The sequence below is a fragment of the Seriola dumerili genome, unplaced genomic scaffold (assembly GCF_002260705.1).
Source record: "Seriola dumerili isolate Sdu_G_001 unplaced genomic scaffold, Sdu_1.0 BDQW01000003.1, whole genome shotgun sequence".
NCBI lineage: Eukaryota > Metazoa > Chordata > Actinopteri > Carangiformes > Carangidae > Seriola > Seriola dumerili.
In genome coordinates this window covers 17,603,595-17,622,672 of record NW_019174258.1, presented here as the reverse complement: position 1 = coordinate 17,622,672, position 19,078 = coordinate 17,603,595, and the positions used below count along the sequence as shown (strand labels likewise).

The window sequence follows — 19,078 nt, the reverse complement described above, 5'->3', positions numbered from 1 at the left end:
AGCCAGTAAAGGGGCCACAGGAAATGATACAGGTGATGGTCAAGAACGGGCACGGACAAAGAGTTTTCCCCCAAGTTCACAATTTTTATTATTCTGCAGCAAGATAAACTAACAGCATGTTTAATAAACAACTTTAAAAAAAGTACTAAGCAAGAGCACGATAAGACGGCTGGGCGCGGCCGCAGACACGGGGGGGAGAGGGGAGTCTAATAGGACGGAGCACTCACCTCACTCCGTGCCCAACACACACACGTCAAAACAATCGAAAATATAAGGGAAAAACCATAAATTGTGAAGGACGTGCAAAATTATCACCACACACACACACACACACACACAACTAAAGGGATGTGAAGCTGGGGTGAGAAGCTCCGGACACCGATCCCTCCACCGTCCAAGCGGCCACACTCTCACCGGCCCTGCAGCACTCATGCAAAGAAAAGAGAACACAACAACAAGTTAAAAACCGTACACAAACAACTGCTGCAATAAATATATTAAAAACCCTTGGGGGAAAATTAAACGAGTTAAATGCCACAGAGGGCTAAAATGACAAAGGGACTAAGGAACTAACAGAAATCATCTATTGCAACGAAGAGGTAAATAATACCAGAAAATGCAAAAGAAACTATATAACGAGGTAAACAAAACTAGTTAAACAAATAAAACAAAACAATATAACGAAACAAAACAAAACAGCAGTGGCAGTCTGTCTATAATAAAAGAGAACACAAGCCAATTAAATAACAATTCTGCCATACCCAAAAATAAAAATACATAAAGAAAGGTGGTGTATTACCTCAACACAATTCACTCTACATGTGAGTCAACATGCGGGATACCCAGGAAGCAGGACCTACAGCAGGACAAACCAAGCAGAGGATAAGCCACACAATCAGAAAACAATATCACAGAAAGAATAAAAAAAACCTACCACACAATGTGTGCCAAACAGTATGCCAGGGACCATGCGGAGGCAGCAACAGAGAGAAAGCCGGTCTGCCGGTTTAAATACACTGATAAATGAGGAAGTGGGTGGAGCTATCCTGCTGTCTAATCCTACGGTGGCCTGGGAGGGAAATTCACTACCGGTCATAATCTGCCCCGGGGATTTAAATTGACGACAATTTATTAAGACAAGGCCTAAAGAGAACTGGTATGGGAGCAGCACTAGAGCCAATTATTTGGGAATTTGTAGCCCCATCTGCCCTACTTGTCACTGATGCTGGCAGGCGGTAAGGGTTAGAATGTTTGCCAGCGTTCTCACGGGTTGACTTTCTTACCATCTCTGGACAGGGGGGTGAAGAGAAGCTGGTACCTGCACAGGCTTCAGGGGGAACTGCTGTAGGGAGTACAGGGCGCAGCACTGGGCCCACTTGAGGTGGGGCCTGTATATTGACAGGCTGGGAATCCTCTGACCCAGGTGCACAGCTGACTGCCACCCACAGGCCTTGCTCTTCAGTGTCGGGGCTTATCGTGGATGGGCTCCACCTTGTTGCAGGGCTGGGAAGAATATGAGAGGCCGGTACAGGTTTAAGCATGGAACGATGAACATGTCGTACCTCTGTCACCTTATGTTGTGGGGCCACAGCATACACTGCCCCTCCTCGCTCTGGGGGTCTCACCACTTGGAAAACTTTGGGGGCCCAGGCGTCCTGGATTTTACTCCTCCCTTGCTGAGAATGGTCCCTCAGGTAGACGTGTTGGTCTGCTGGTAACACGTCCCCCTGGGCCTGTTGGTCTGCCCTGTCCTTTCGCTGGGCGGCAGCCTGCTTCATCTTCTCTCGGGCATTCTCCACTGCCACCTGCAGCCGTCGCTGATGTTCCCGGACCCAGTTGCAGACTTCACCTGAGGTCGGCTCTTCTACACGACCCAGCAGGAAGTCCACAGGCAGCCAGCGTTCACGGCCAAACATCAACATGAAGGGGGATTGACCTGTAGTTTGGTGGGGTGTGGTGTTATAGCTGAACACAGCCTGTTGGAGGTATTCTGGCCATCTGTGCTTCTGTTCAGCTGACAAAGTGCGAAGGAGGGTCCGGTTAAAGCGCTCACACTGGCCGTTTCCCTGGGGATGGTAGGGGGTGGTTCTGGACTTTCTGATGCCATACAACTCACACAACTGTTGGATAATAGTGCTTTCAAAACTGCGACCCTGGTCCGAATGCAGCCTTGCTGGAACACCATACTTGTAGAACCACTCCATGGTTAACACGTCTGCCACTGTAGAGGCCCGCTGGTCTCGGGTGGGGACAACCATGGTAAACTTGGAGAAGACATCGGTTAGCACTAACACCTGTTCCCTCCCATCCCTAGCTGGCTCTAAAAATGAAAAGTCGATAGCCAATATTTCGTTGGGTCTGGAGGCTAACAAATGGCCCACTGGGGCTTGGACCTGTGGCTGTGTATCTTTAGAAACACAGCATCTCCCACATGTTTGACACCATTCTTTGATCATTTTGCCCATTCCTGGCCAATAGCACCTCTGCCGGATCAGCTCTGTGGTACGCTCAATACCTTGATGACCATGATGATTGTGTAGCTGCTGGAACACTTCTCCCCTCAGACTCTCTGGGAGGACCAGCTGGTACACCCATTCTCCACCATTGGGACGCTGGTACGTCCTGTGCAGCAGCCCGTCCCTCATGGTGAGTCAATCCCACTGGCCCAACAACCGCAGCGCTGCAGGATGGAGCCTCTGTCTCTCTTCACGGCCTGGCACCCGCCGCTGGTGAAAAAAAGGGAGAACAGCACTGATGGCTGGGTCAGCTCTTTGCAATGCTACTAGGTCTTTGGTAGAACGCTCTGGGACAGCAGAGATGGTGTGTTGGACTGCCGACCCTGTACCCACAACAGCTCCTCGAACCGTCTCCGGCACCAGGGTCCCAGGGCGGGCTGGGCAGGTCGCTACTTCACCTTGGGATGGGTGTTGCCTAGACAAAGCATCTGCATTGCGGTTGCTGCGCCCTGGGCGGTACCGCACAGTGTAGTCAAAAACCGCCAGCTCCCCCACCCAGCGCTGTTCTGTAGCACCCAATTTGGCAGTGCTCAGGTAACTGAGTGGGTTGTTGTCTGTTCATACCATGCACTTGTGGCCCAGCAAATACTCACGGAACTTGTCTGTCATTGCCCATTTCATGGTCAGAAACTCTAGTTTCATAGAGCTGTAGTTCTTTTCTGCAGGATGAAGACTCCGACTGGCATAGGCAATTGGTCTGACCTTCCCATCCTGCTCCTGGGAAAGGACTGCACCCAAACCATCATGACTGGCATCCACCTCTAAAATAAAGGGAAGGTCAAAGTTAGCATAGGCTAATACAGGTGCAGACACCAACCTCTCCTTGAGCTCGCTGAAGCTGTGTTCACACTGGGGGGTCCAGGAGTCACTCAGAGTAACACCCTGACCTCGGCGGTTCTTTTTCCCTGTAAGCTCAGCAACTACTTTGTGGAGGGGGGCAGCCAGCTTGGCAAACCCTTCGACGAAGCGTCTATAGTAGCTGGCAAAACCTAGGAAAGACCTGAGTTCAGCCACCGTACTAGGAATTGCCCAATCAGCCACCGCAGCAGTCTTCTTCGGATCTGTAGAGACACCTGCGGCAGACACTACATGTCCCAAGTACTGTACTTCTTGTTGGAAGAAATGGCACTTCTCCAGCTTGGCCTTTAACCCCTCCCTCTGAAAGCGGCCTAGAACTAAGTCCAGGCGGCTAAGGTGCTTGTCCACTGTGGAGGAAAACACAACAACATCATCAAGGTACAACAGCAGGGAACGGCAATGTTGGTCCCCAAACATCCGTTCCATCAGTCTCTGAAATGTACTGGGGGCATTGCATAGGCCAAATGGCATCCTTTGGAACTCAAAAAGACCAAATGGGGTGCAGAAAGCAGTTTTCATTTTATCTTGCTCTGTGACAGGGACCTGATGGTAGCCGCTAGCCAAGTCGATGGTGGAGAACCACTGAGCTCCCGACAGAGCATCCAAGGACTCTTCAATTCTTGGTAGGGGAAAGGCATCCTTTCGTGTCTTGCCGTTTAGCAGCGTGTAGTCCACACAGAGTCTCAGGATCCCGTCCTTCTTCCTAACCAAGACAATAGGAGAGGCATAGGGGCTACAGCTTTCCCGAATAACCTTGCTCTCTAACAGGTGACGTATGTGGGCCCTTACCTCGTCATAGTCAGAGGGGGGTATTCGCCTGTACCTCTGTCTAATTGGGATGTTGTCAAGTAAGGGGATGTCATGTGTCACAAGGTTAGTACAACCAAGGTCCAGGTCAGAAGCTGCAAACGCAGCTCCATGTTCCAACAACATGGACTTAACCTTTCTCTGGTCTGGCTCAGAAAGTGAACATAATTCCATGGACTCAATTTGTTCTCTCACTGGGCTGCTTTGAACTGCTTGAGTGCCAACTGTAGCTGTGACCCCCCCCCAACTTGTGTTCTACAGTAGTAACTCCCTCTGGCAAACTTACAATCTGCGCCTGACTTAAAAGTCCTCTGGGGTGGCGTGGGTGTAAAAGGACATCTGTCTCACCTACATTTACCACTGGCACATACACTGTTCCTCTAGTGACAGTGACCATTGCTGGGGAGATTAGCACACACTCAGGGAGGGACCTACCATCATCAAGGTGCTCAATCAAAGCAGTACCTAAAGGCCCACCACAATGAGAAGAAAATGTCGCTGTAACCCACTTAACTGTACCCCTAGGTATAGTGATGGGATGCCTACCTCTCACCCGGGCTAACCCTGACTTGGCTTGCTTTGTATGAGACTGAGCATGGTGGCAATGTTGTAGCGCCTGTAGCCACACGGCAGGGGCCTGCTGCATTATGGGGAGGTCAAAAAGGTCAGGACCATGTTGGGTGAAAAGCTGCTGATAACACTCCCTAATCACATTCATGCCTAAGACCCCAGGGGCATCTGAGGGACAGTTGTGGCCAGGAGGGTCTTTTATGACCAACACACCTCGCTGTGGTATAACTTTGCCAAAGACTGTGACATCCAACTCTACATATCCTACATAGGGAATTTCTAGGCCATTGGCAGCGCGCAGCTGCAGCCAGCGGCAGGACCTAGGGGCACTCTGGAAGTGTTGGAGGAAAAAACTTTCAGTGATGGTTGTCACCATTGACCCTGTGTCTAGAAGGAGGTTAACAGGCACATCTCCTAAGCTAACCGTTACCTTGGGGCAAGGTGCTACGAGGTTAAGGGCAGCAGTCGGAGTAGTTGGTCCCTGTACATCCGAGCCGGTATTCTCCCCTCCTGATGTTTGGCTCCTCACATCAGGGGGAGGAAGTTTCCCGCATCCTGAGCGGCAGAGGTAGCTGTTATGGGGTGTGAGACCTGTAGCTGCTGAACCTGGGGATCAACACGTTCGTTATTGCATTCATTGGCATAATGACCTGGTTTTTGGCAACGCCTACATATAACAGTGTTTGGACGTGCTGGTCTAATGGGGGGCTTATTGTGGGGCCTCGAAGCAGCCTGAAGTGCCAGTACACCCTGTGTCAATTGGTTAAGCTGCTCCTGTTGCTTCTGTAACATGTGCTTCAACTCTGCCATTTCTGTAATACTAGGACTAGTAGCTGCCCTAACCTCAGAGCACTGCATGGCACTAAAAGAGGGCACCGAATAGCTCCTAGCCCTAGGCTCATCAGGTCGTCCCTCCCGCTCCCAGCGAATGGCCTCTGCTCTAATGTCCAAGAGGGTATACTCAGGATGTTGCCGCACTATCCCCTTTAGCTCCCTACGAAGGTTAGCATCATGGACATGCTCAACGAACTGGTCCCTAAGAAGCATAGGGGCACCTGCACTCCGCTCGGGGCACAGCGTTCAATTTTTTCCATGAGACAGTACAAAGCATGTGAAAACTCTTGGAGTGACTCTCCCTCCTGCTGCCTTCGAGAGAAGAAACACTGCTGGAGAGAAACATGGGACTTAGAACAACCATACAAATCTTGGAGGACAATGAAAATTCTCTCCGGGTCCTCTCTTTCTGCTCTAGGCCGGTACCTAATCTCATCCTTGGCCTCTCCCTCCAAGTGATCATATATAAAATAAGCTTGCTCAACAGACCTCATATGTCTAATTCTCAGAGTTGCCCTCATCTCTTCAACCCAATCCTCCACTGGGATCCCAGAAGTCCCCCTAAAGACTGGACATTTTCTTTCCCTAGGGATATACAGCACACGTTCAACAGGGTCCTTTAGAACAGAGTGTCGCAAACCAGCTGGACTATCAGGACCTGAGCCTGACTGGGATGCACTGGCTACTGCTCGTTCCTGCAGTAGCTGCTCCTTTTCAACCCGCAGCTGCTCGATCAAGTCTCTTAATTCTTGGAGCTCGTTGGCCATGGCTGCAGTGAGGACACGGGAAAAACTCAATCTGAGAACACTTCGGCTTCGTCAAAGAGGGACCCCAGGGCGAGGAAGCACCAACACTCAACCAGTCCCACGAAGTGCACACTGCTGTTTTGTTTGAACCCCCCGCCAAAAAAAAAAACATTTTTTTTAACTTAATTATATATATATATATATATATATATATATATAAGGTGTAACCCAAATTTTTGTCACTTACACCCGCCTAGACCATCACTGTATCCTGCCGACAACACCAGAATGTGACCGTAAGCCAGTAAAGGGGCCACAGGAAATGATACGGTGATGGTCAAGAACGGGCACGGACCAAAGAGCTTTCGCCCAAGTTTCACAATTTTTATTATTCTGCAGCAGGATAAACTAACAGCAATGTTTAATAAAACTTTAAAAAAAGTACTAAGCAAGAGCACGATAAGACGGCTGGGCGCTGGCCGCAAGACACGGGGGGGAGAGGGGAGTCTAATAGGACGGAGCACTCACCTCACTCCGTGCCCAACACACACACGTCAAAACAAATCGAAAATATAAGGAAAAACCATAAAATTGTGAAGGACGTGCAAATTAATCACCACACACACACACACACAACACACTAAAGGGATGTGAAGCTGGGGTGAGAAGCTCCGGTGAGGAACTGTGGAGTGTGAGTTCCTTTGTCCAGTGGAGCAAAGAAACATTTGGTCTCTTGAATGATTGAGTCCCCAGTCCCCCCCTTTGTTGTCAGGATGCCACTCTGACGTGTCATCCTGAGAGCACAATGTATAGTTCATTTGACAGTTCATTCAAGGGGTAACATCTGGGCATTTGTCAACACTATCTATCTTGGCTAAGCAAGAGCAATCAGGTTTACAAAGCAGAATTCAGATAATAACCACAATGATGGAACAGTGTAAAACAACTAACATGTTCCTAGTTACTCATGGTGTTAGTGAGGACCGGAAAGTCAGTGATGTTAGTTTGTTTAAGGTGAGATATAGAGGGTGCACCTAGAATGACATGGTTTGGAGTGTCTGGGTGAGTGTGCCATGTATATGCAATGTCCTAATCTTGTATCAGATGACAGGAGATTGTTACTAATCTCACCTGTAAAGTATGACTAAGGAGTTACCTACCTACCTGCAGAATCTGACAGTACTGTCTGATTTGATTCAGAATTTAGTTTGCTGCTGCTGCTGACAAACCCATTGTGTCCATCTGCAGAAGTGTAGGGTACCCTGAGCCTACTTACTGTCAGTACTCAGTGCGGGGACTCTGTGACGCCTGTTGCTTTAAAGTTTTCCCTAACTTGTGGCACGAAGCTGTAACACTCTGAGTAGCTGAAGGAGGAACATTCAGAGGCATTGTCACTGTCTGCGATAGCATGGTCAGAGATCACGTGGTCATTATCTGATCCATGAGTTGACTGGTCCTGTGTCTGAGCCAGAATATCTGCGTAAGGCCGTCTCCTGCTCCTATTGTGGGAGTGCCTATCTCTACGCACTTGGTGGACGTGGCGGTTACGTTCAGCGCCCGTATGTGGCCTTTTGTCACCCCCCTTTGATCTGTTCTGAGGGTGATCTTTTGAGGTTACATGTCTGTGTGACGCTAAGGTGTTTGAGCTGCTAGGCTCAGTTGTTTTACCCCTTGCCTTGGAAGTGACCATGGTTTCCCAAGCCATTTTTGTCATCTTCTTTATTTCCTGCATGGTGGGCTTACCTTGATGCGTCATCAGTGTAACGTGGGTGCGTACACAGGGATGGAGGTTTCGCGGGAACAAAGACTTTAAGGTGGAGTTTTCCTCTAAGCCTGGTGTGTTCCTACCCTGAAAATATGCATGCCTCAAACGTTTGTAAAAGTCATTGGGATGTTCATGGCGGGAGTGTTTGATTTGAGAAGCTGCAACCAAAGATTCTATCTCATCCGCAGCAGGAGAGAATTCTTCTGTCAGTGCTTGACGGAGCTCTTTGTAGTCATCTCTGACACTGGGAGGCAGTGATTGCATAAACTTGTGGACTGCTTTTGAGCTGGTCTTCCACACTAGTTTAGTTTTCTCCCTTTGGGTTGCATGGGGCAAATCAATTAGGTTGTCATCTAACTCCCTAAAGTAGTTTTCAATATGTTGATCAGAGTTTTCTGGATCAAAATGTTCAATGTCCTTTGCTAAGAACTCAAGCACTTCGAGGCGGGGGCACTGTGAGGTCCCTACTGATGAAGGCGAGACTAAGCTAGCTGGACTAGAGGAAGGAGCTGAGCAGTGGTCATCACTCTCATGGAGGTGCAGAGAGGAGGCTGAACAGTCCGGGAAAGTTTTGGTCCTCCTGTTGGAGGGGTGAGCACAGGTGAAAGTGTTTTGAATCAGTGGCTGATGGGAACATGAATATCCTCTACCGGATAGACTACCTGTCTCTTCTGTGTCAATTTCAGGAAGATGGGAAGTCAGGTGGGTGTAACCTCTGTCTCTCAGTGGAGGTTGAGGAGCTGACTTCATTTCCCAGGACTTAGGGTCAGTTGGGAATTGATCCCATCTTCTGAGTGGAGGCGGAGTTAACCTGTCATTAAGGGAAGAGTGTGAAGCAGAAAAACCAGAATCACAAGCACTGAACGATTGTGGTGGAGCAAGGCATTCTGATTTAACCCTTAACAATTCCTCCTTGTGTGAACAGAGATCTAACTCTGCTGCATGCAGGTCTCCTAAGTAGCGCATGGCTTTCTTGTTAGCCTCCTTAACTTCCTGGAGGAGAAAAGCATTTTGAGCTCTAAGCGATTTTACCTCCTCCTCTAGGGCTGCTTGGCTCTGAAGGGCAATGCTGGTCTGCCTGTGGAAGTTCAACAGCACACATCTTAACAATGGGCCTTTGGATGCAGTCTGAGCATCGCCTCTGTCACTGAGTAGCAAGTCTATTTCTTTACTGCACTCACTGGAATTTAACTTGCTGATAAATTCTAGGTAGCCAGGCTTCAGGCTCTGTGCTAGGGAAGAAATAAACTGCTCTACACAGGAGTTCTCCATTGTTGTGTCTGGGAAAGAGGGAGGTTAAACAAGTTGTTTTGCAAAACAAGAAGCAATGTAGTTGGCTGTGGTGTTGCGCTGGCAGACACCTTGTAGTGTAGTTTGGCAGTACACTAGCCTAACTAAACAATGCAGTGGCCTACACTATGCTTCTAAATATTTTCCCTTCTTTTTTTGGTGGACATGTTTATTGATTGAAGTATGTAAGGTGTATATATGATCAGAGGTTCTGTAATTTGGAAGAAAACCAATTTGGCATTTACTAAGTGTGTTTTTGTCTTGAATTAAGTTCAATATCCTGGAGTTCAGAATACTATAGATTAGTTTCCCAAAGTTGCTGCTGACACAGATCCCTCTGTAGTTATTAGGGTCTGATTTATTTCATTTTTATAGACTGGGGTGATCAGCCCCTGGCTACAGACTTTAGGAACGCAGCCAGCACTCAGAACCAAGTTGAGCAGCTGAAGAATTGCAGTTTGAGCTCAGGGTGTCAGGCTCAAGACACGAAGGTTGAACCCAAAAGCACGACCAGAGAGGCAGTTAACAATCAGGCAGTTTATTGATCTAAATCAATTAAGCCTGACAACAGCGTTCCAGAAAAACTGGCAATCCAATGGGGGGAAAACTAAGAGACGTGGCCAGGCGGGCAGGGTTGAAACACAGACAGGCAGAAGAAGGCAACGGTACCGACAGGGAACAGGCAGATCTCAGGAAACGGGTAACAGAAACGGTCTCTCTCCGAATGGCAGTCAGGAAAACGCTGGTAAGTAACTCACTGGGGAAGAAAACAAACTGGCAAAGTACAAAGGGACACACAGGGCATAAATACTGTTGGAAATAATGAGACACAGGTGAAACACATTAGGGAGAAGGCAGGTAATCACACGGGAGGAAGTAAAGACACAAGAGGGAAACTACCAAAATAAAACAGGAAATGACATGCAGATATAAAACACTAAGGCCTGGGGACCGTTGTGACACGAGGTGCTGTTCTTCAGCATTTCATTTTTGATGCAATCTTTGCCACAGGCCTTTTTTTATTTAAGAGCTTTTAGTTTGTCTGTTAACTCTTTGTGTAATTGGGTAATCTAATGGAGCTTGGTTATTCTTGATGGCTGATTCTAGGTTGTCTAACTTTGTTTTAATTCAATTCAGGTCTTCAGGTGGAATACCTTCGTAGAGGTCATTATAATAGACATCATGCTGGATAAGCAAACAGCTACTGTTAAACACATGACTGAATGAATGAGCTTGGTTTCGTTCACTGTGAGGGAAAGCAAACAAAGAGGCTGTGTTTCAGTCAGTGTAACTTTATTGGATGATGATGTCGACAATATTCCCTCGGCTCTGTCCATCAGAACATCTGGATAGGCTTCCTCTGTAACAGTCAACAGCACAGAGCTCGATTAGACAAAAACTGAATGGAACAGCAGAGAGTTTAATACAAGCTCTAGACAAGCACTGTGTGTGTGTGTGTGTGTGTGTGTGTGTGTGTGTGTGTGTGTGTGTGTGTGTGTGTGTACTGATAACGCGCTCATGCGGACACTCACAGCACTGGTAGAGTGTGTTGAGCCTGGCGATGTCATTGCGGCTCATCTCCTTGGCGTTGCCAAAGGACACGTTGGCGTTAGGGATGGGGAGCATGGTGGGCTTGTTGTTCTTAGAGAAGGCATTCCTACAACAGGACACAGAGCAGTCAGACTAAACCACAGCACATCCTGCACACACAACACACATACATGTATCATAGCAGGCAGCAGTGCTGACGTGTAGCCAGTTGTTCTCACTTGTGGTACTGCATGACAGAGTTGTAGTCGTAGGGAGTGCCCTGGTTCAGGGTGGCGATCTTCCTGAAGTTGTGCTCCTTTCCTAGAAGAAATGATGCAGACAGAGTCAGTGTTTGTTTGATTTGAAGTTGAGATATTTTCTCTGGACAGAAAGGAGTTGAGCTGCTGGAGAAGGATCCCAACGAGCTGCAGAGCTCCAAGGTTTGGTGCTGATGGCTTTATATTGAAAAACCACTGAAACACTGAGCTTCTGTCTCATGTAGGAGCAGAGTTGTGCCAGAATCTGTGACCATGATGTCAGGGCTCTTTTTGTCCACTAGGAGGCAAAAGGGAGCCACCACACTTTATGTGACTAATTCTATTCCCTGTGGAGTTGTTGAGCCTGACGGTGGTTGATGGGAGGAAAGCTTTGGGACACATGGTGTTTTCAAAGGACTAAAGACTTTCAACAGTTTCATCTCTTCACCTGGCTCATGTCTCATCAGACCAGTGTCTCTTTTTTGAATCTTATTTGAATGTACTTGTCTGCAGTTGACTTGGTTCCCTCTCTAATGTGTCACTGGGGATGATAAAGAGCTCCATTACCAGACTGAACGTTCTGCAGCAGGACTTTGATGTGGTTGTCCCTGTCAGAGCGGGTTTGTTCGTGGTTGAATCCCAGAGCGTGCAGCAGCTCATGCTGGACGGTGCCGTGGTAAAGGCATCCACGACGGGCCAGAGACACCACCTGCTTCCCACCACGACGGCCGACAAAAGAGTAGCAGCTGCACAGGATCAGATAGGAGGTGAAGAACACTGAAGTCTGACAGCACCTCTCCTCTCAGACGGTTCATTTCTATCAGTTTCTTACCCGTCCTTGGACTCGATGCTCAGCCAGTCACGATCGCTGCTTCTGCTGGGCCTGAAGCGGATGCAGGAGAAGGAGGAGAAGGACTCCAGTCCACGGGTGATGATGGCCTTCTCACGGGAGGCTGACAGGACGACACCACACAACATTTAGCTTTTGACCATGTCACAGTGAAGAAATCACAGGAACGTGTTGGTCATGATATATAACAGGATTTTTTTTTTCATTATCAGTGTTATATTATTATGTATTATATATTATTTGTGAAGTGTAGAGATTACAAGTGACACAACAGCTCCTACAGAGAGTGTTGCATCATGGGATGTTTGTAGCTAAGTCCATTTGATACTGATATTTTATAGTAAGTCATCCATGTTTTAAGTGGATGGATGGTGGATGGACGGACGGACGGACGGACGGACGGCGGACGGACGGACGGACGGACGGACGGGACGGACGGACGGACGGACGGACGACGGATGGATGGATGGATGGAGAAGCTGTGTGGAAAGGCTCCATGATGAAGGCTTCTTCTTCTTCCTGGACTAATTGTATGTTGAGAACTTTGCCAGCAGGAGTGGTCTGAAAGTGTTTGTATCTTCAAAAACAGCTGTTGGAAGAGGAGGATCTGACCATCGGGGGCGTCTTATATTCAGGCCAATCAGGTCCATGTGTAGGGTTGTGAAGGAGATTCTTTAAGAGTAAAGTATGCTGATCAGACGAGCAACTAAACGCTGGTTCACTGGTTTCATGGATCCTTGCATTTTACCTTTCGTATTTTTAATCTTTATTTCTTATTCTATAATCTTTCACTATCAACAATAAGAAGCAAACATACAGCTGTCTGTGTGATGCTGGGAAATGAACGTTGATGAATGTTTGATTGAATTTTTTTTGACAAAGAAGCTGCTCCAACATGAGCAGTGAAACCCTGCTGTCTACAGACAGAGCATATGTGAACCCCCCAGACCTCCACCTGACACTCACAGAAGTGACTGGCGATGTAGTAAGGAATGTAGACCTTCCCGTCAGTCCACTTGCCCCACTTGCAGCCTCGGCTGGTGCAGGGGTCGGCGTTTTTCTCTGCCTCGCTGTTGACAGCGATGTCTCCTTCAGTCAGGATGGGACCATCGTCGGAGCGGACTGAAACACATCATACAGCAGCTTAAAAACCTGTTGAAGTGACTGAAGATGATGAGAAGAAGAAGAAGAAGGATGGAGACTGCAGCAGCTCACACTCACTCAGATTACTGTTGGCTCTCTCCAGAAGCTCAGAGACAGACAGCTCCTCTGAGTTCTCCTCTGCTCAGTGACAACAACAATTTCACTTTGCAAAAAACACACCAGTCCCAATACTGTGCTATTTGTCAACACAATAGATAGTGAGAGTGGATTACATACCTGCCTGCAGGTGGGAGTGAAAAAACAAACATGTCAATTCATAAAAACACAACATGAAAGCACGTTCACATCACAAACATCAAGTTACAGAGACATCAGGTTCAGAGATGAACCTTCAGCACAGTAGAGGCTCAGGTCAATAACATGTACACTGTGATATAACAGGCCTGGAGATGGTCCTACCTCGCTGTCGGCCCAGCAGCAGGCAGACAGGAGCAGCAGAGCCAGGGCTGAGAACCTGAACACAGACATGCGAGCCATCCCAACAGACCTGCAGGACACAGACAGGAATCAGCTGCAGCTTCTCCTCAGAGGACAGACACGGTGTTTGAACTGAGAGCAGACAGAGAGACAGTGAACACCTCTGCTTCAGGTTCTGCTGCAGCTCAACTCACCTTCTGATCTTCTGTGTGGACTTGCGCATGTGAGGTTTGACTCCAGGTTTTTATATATGTTTAACTGTGTCGGTCAGCCCAAATATGGATTATCTGAGTCCTACAAAACCTGAGGAATCAGCTACACCAGCAGGCTTATCAGTCACAAAATGTACAGATTAATACAAACACTTCCATACCACTATCAGTGGGGAAAAGGACACTTGTCACATATGTCACTTTACTTTACAAAACAGGTGGGAATGATGGATTAAAAGTCACTGATATGTTCTCATCATTGAACTCTATTGGATTAATTTAAAACACGGAGTGTTCAGTTGTAATTATTCAGTTGATGTCAGGTATTTTTATAATTTATAAATGAAATGATATTTATGTACTTAAATTATAAAGATGAACTTATGACTCATACATGCAGGTGTACAGAATAAAGCGCAGGTGTTGTACTGGAGACCAAGAAAATTTTTTCATACAAAATAGTAAAAAAAATGTTTAGGAAAAACAATTAACAAATTATTCCAACAATAAAGTTGGAATAATTTTGTTTTCATATACAATCCTCTGTTTATCCCTATTTAAAAGCATTAGTAATCACTTTTGACAATTACCCAGGTGAAATGAATTCATGCATAACATTTGTTTGGCGCTATAGTCCATTTCCTGCTTAAAGCCTTATGCAATAGGTTCACGTTTTCAGAATTGTCTGAAATAATTTTCAACCAAATTTGACACAGAACTTACCTAGGCTATGCCTCGTCCGAAGCCACTGGTAATACACCAAAGAGTGCTTGCACTCACACAGGATGGACACAAACAAGCCGATATTGCTGATTTGCTTGCAATATCCCAGGGTGCGGTCTGTAAAATCCTCAAAATTCATCAAGAGGAGGGTCATTTGAGGCCACGAGAATCTCCAGGATGACCGCGACTGACTACCAGATGAGATGATCAGCAACTACTTAATCTGTGCCGTAGAAACCGGAAAATGCCAGCGAACCGCCTTTGTTGTTTGTGGAGAAGACACCATGGAATCACCGTTTCCCGTCAAACTGTAAATCAAAGGTTGCTTAAGCTTGGTTACCAAGCAAGATGAATGATCAAGTGTCCACGCCTAACTGTTCAACACAGAGTTGCTTGACTTCGCTGGGCTAGGGAGCACAAAAGATTACAGCTTGGGCACCGGCGACATGTTATCTTTACTGACGAGAGCCGCTATATCCTTAACCATACAGATGGAAGACAACGGGTTTGGCAATTATGTGGCGAAAACCTTCGTGATGACTGCATCCAGGAAACCACTCAAGCTGGTGGCGGCTCAGTGATGGTATGGGCCGATATTCATTATGGAGGAAAGACACCATTGGTGGATGGAAACGTCAAAGCCACTGTGTACAGGGACATCCTGGAGAACCATTGCCTCCCACTCTATGGGAACAACTTTTGTTTGCAAGACGACAATGCTAGAGCACATAGGGCAGCTGCAGCGAGAGAATTTCTTGATTCAGATGGGGTGCAGCAGATGTCATGGCCCACTTGGTCCCCTGATATGAACCCTATTGAGCATGCCTAAGGCCGAGCCATCAAAGAGAGGGACAATATTCCTCAAATCTACAGGAGTTAGCCCAGGCTCTGACTGAAGAGTGGGACACCCTGCCCACTGACAACATCATCAAGCTTGTGGACAGTATGCCACGACGTCTTAATACACTGATCCGTGTCAGGTGTGGCCATACTCAACAGTCACACTGTCTTGAAATTATTGGTTCTCTGACAAAACAAAAGGAGGATATAGAATAACTTCCACATTGAATGGATCAGGTTTGTAGGACATTAATGAGGGGCAGTTGGATGGTTCTGTTATGGTGTTGTGGACAGATGTAGATAGATTTTCCATACATATGTAATCCATTTTTTCAGTGAGCTATAAGTGTCTTGTTCTTTGATTTCCAGTTCGTGAGGACGGTTTTCTTGGTGATAGAGCTGAGAGTCTGAAGAGAAAGTTCATTGAAAACATGATCCAGTCAATGCTGTTTCCTACAAAACATATTTAGTTTAATTCATATATATGAATGCAATTTCTAGACAGGGTTCAGTAGAAGGAAATAGTAATAAATGTTAATAGAGTCTTTCTGCAAGTCTCTGTCCGTCATCATCCTCTGTTGCACCTGACAATATACCGTCACCTGCTAAAGCCTGTAATATTCCTATTATTTAAAATATCTCAGTGATTGTCACATGACCACCCCTCATATGACTCATAGACCATTTTGCTCAAAAAGACATTTCTGAGCATCTAACTTCACATAACCTGAACCATTCTCCCTGTGTCTGTCACAGTCAAGCTGCAACTTCCAGGGCTGAGAACACTGAAGACCCAAAACCTGCAGTTCCTCTAATGACCACTAGAGTCTGGCTCCATCAGTGAGTCAATCCCCATAGACTCCCATGTCGTTACTGACGTCTCTCTTACCCCCCACGTCGTCATTGTATTCAGTTCACAGTATGTCACATGCAGCATCAATTTCTTATTAAAAAATGCACAAGACAATTCAAACTAAATATTTTTTCCTGATTAGGATTTCTTGTGTTGAATCCAATGCGATTTTAAGCTCTAAAAGTTTTAATGACTCCTTTTCTCTATAACATTAAAAATAAATTAACTCTCAACACAAATTATCCACAATATCAAAGATCGTAGGTGTAACACCATTTTACTTTTCAGAACATTATCTTCATTGTTTGTTGCTGTTGCCATTTGTATAAATCCATGGTTTCAAGCCCCGAGCAAGTCATGTAGAAGTCTTATTACTCCTCCTTCTCATTGGCCAGAGACACCATAGGAGTGATACTACTGCACATATTAAGTGGGCCACAGAATGTGGAAGTAACCCGGAAGCCAGAAACTTTTTTCAGTGTATGCGCCCAGCAAGCAATTCCAATAGAACTGAATGGGTGCCATTTTTACATCTGGCACCCTGATCTTATGATACACCCACGATCCAGCCACTAGCTGTCTGCTCTGCGTCACCTCAGCTACTTAGAACCAGTGAATGTGACCTCAGTGTTTGTGGTGTTTTTGAAGTATTTTTCCTGTAAATATTAGACAGGTCGTTTGACCTGTTGTTGGTTAAAGGGGCTAAGTTTTCTGTCACCAAACGTGGTTTCTTGGCCATTGTTGCATTTACAATACAAGAGGTGATAATACGACCTCTCAACAGTGATACATCTTCAGGGCAGATTGGAGGCTTTAGTGAGTTGCTATCTGAAAATGTCAAGACATGCCGGGCTAGCTGGTTAGCATGCTAACTTTAGTTAGAAGAATTGGTCAACATTGCTTTCCACCTCTGGAGACAGCTGTTGGTGATTAAAGAAATTAAGTTGATGCTGAGCTCACAATGTTTCTTCTAGACTGTTACATAAATAGTATTAACATTAGTTAAGTAGCAACAGCAAAACGTACAAGTAGCTCCTTTAAATGACAGAACGTGAGGGAGTCTGTGCTCCTTTTTTTAGAGATGAAATTCTAATTAGAAGGTATCTGCGTCTGCACTCACCACACCTGTCTTATTAGCTTAGGTCGGTAACTAGCTAATTAGCCTACAAATGAATTAGCCTTTGAACAAGGCACCCAGCTGTGCTAACAATGCTAATGGGATCATATACTTTCCATAGTTATTAAATTGGTACGCACAGAAGTCTCAGTTCCACATACAGCCAGGACGGAGTCAGTGTCAGGCACTACCAAGATGGCAACAGCAGAGCGGTCCTCTACATCCGGTCTGTGGTTACAGACTTCCACAAAGCAGAGATATAGCCTTGGAAGCCTTATATAGCAATTTTAGCATTGTTGATTGTAATGATGAAATGTCACTTATATGCACCTTCTCATGAAGGTGACCCACAGAAAAAAGGTTAAGAGTACCAAAATGGTCTTGCATGATGCCCAATAGAGTGCTACAGTCCTAAAACCTGGAAATTAGTTGCACGTTAGCTTTTCCAGGTCCTTGGACCTGAAGTCTCAGGACATTTTCACTTTTAATCTACCACATAAAAGATGTCAGTAACTACCCCAGTCCTGATTTATTGAAGCTTTTACATCTGTTAAAAAAGGCCGTTTGCTAATAAGTGTCTAAATGAGACCACTGAGGTTGTCAGAGAGAATAACGTCATCATGTTGAGCATGAAAACCAATCTACTCACCAGTCCTCCTTTAGACTGTTTATACAAACTGTCACTAACTCTGTCAGAGGAAAGGCTTTTGTAGAAGAGGTCAGAGCTAAATCAAACTACAAGTTTGGTTTAGTGGTGGTGATAATGGTGACCACATCTCATGATGTTGATGATCAATTGATCCAGCAGTTGTTGTGATATTTCAGTCAAGACAAAAAGTGGTGGACCAACAGCCTGACACTGGCATCTCTAAGTATGGGTTATTACAATTGAAGCATGAATCCAATCTGAGTTATAATGTGCTTTACATGTCTGATTAGCATTATCTTGATTTCTCAGATTATCACAAATTCTAGACAAGGACAAGGACACATGTTCAGTATGTTGATGTTTTTTTCTTCTGCCCTATTTATGAATCTGATGCATTAAAACCTTAAATCAGATCAATCAATAAAACATGCAGAACTGTTAATTTAATTCACACGAGTAAGATGGAAACATCAATACAGATGTAGCGTTAACGCCATATTTTAGGATTTACTCTCGTTGAAATGGGGCACCAGTACTCTAGGAGGACAACAATGAATTACTTCATTGCCAAATTTATCAATCTCATATCAGAGGCCATGACTTCGCGATTCAATGGATCTCCAGTCTCTACATCAAAAGAACACAACAGGACAACAACTGGGTGTAAATAAAGGAGTTTATTAGCTAAACTACTATCTACAGAGTAAATGCAAGGTGTAATAATCATAAAGATGAAAATCATAAGGAAATGAGCAGTGTGATGAGTTGGCAATGGTGGGAGAGAATATGTAATGGCTATACACTATGGCTATACAGCTAATGATACTACATCTATGAATTAGGTTTGATGATTAAATATTACTATATTTCGACATCAACCCAGTCATGAGCAGAGTGTTAAGACCGGCCTACTGTGAGTTGCGCTGTAGCTGAAGACCCTTGGCTGGAACCCAGGTGGCTGTGGTTGCCATGGTAACCCCGGAGACGCGGGATCTAGGTGGATTCTCCTGGAGGCCGTGTCCCGTTATCACGATGACGGATTCTGCCGGTGTCTCAGCGGTTCAGCTCTGGTGGAGTTTG

The 19,078-nt window shown here is 46.0% G+C and overlaps 2 protein-coding genes and 1 long non-coding RNA gene across 3 annotated transcripts in view; all 3 read right to left on the bottom strand.

Moving 5' to 3' along the window:
• Nucleotides 1-8,087, bottom strand: part of LOC111219506 — a 19,671-nt gene extending 11,584 nt beyond the window's left edge. The window contains 5 exon segments of the mRNA XM_022742206.1: nt 1,319-4,390; nt 4,728-5,082; nt 5,182-5,357; nt 6,244-6,354; nt 8,075-8,087. Coding sequence (XP_022597927.1) covers nt 1,319-4,390; nt 4,728-5,082; nt 5,182-5,357; nt 6,244-6,354; nt 8,075-8,087 — 3,727 coding nt within the window.
• Nucleotides 308-974, bottom strand: LOC111218791. Its single transcript, XR_002664991.1, has 3 exons — nt 935-974; nt 800-856; nt 308-419 (listed from the first exon to the last, which is right to left on the bottom strand). It is a non-coding gene; the product is annotated as an uncharacterized LOC111218791 (long non-coding RNA).
• Nucleotides 8,088-10,676: 2,589 nt separating the features above from the next.
• On the bottom strand, nt 10,677-13,805 carry LOC111218774 (high choriolytic enzyme 1-like). Its single transcript, XM_022741242.1, has 9 exons — nt 13,799-13,805; nt 13,587-13,674; nt 13,245-13,308; nt 12,990-13,145; nt 12,006-12,126; nt 11,741-11,919; nt 11,156-11,237; nt 10,919-11,043; nt 10,677-10,746 (listed from the first exon to the last, which is right to left on the bottom strand). Coding segments are annotated over exons 2-9 (807 nt in total). The 5' UTR covers nt 13,665-13,674; nt 13,799-13,805; the 3' UTR covers nt 10,677-10,744.
• Between the last annotated feature and the right edge of the window lie 5,273 nt (nt 13,806-19,078).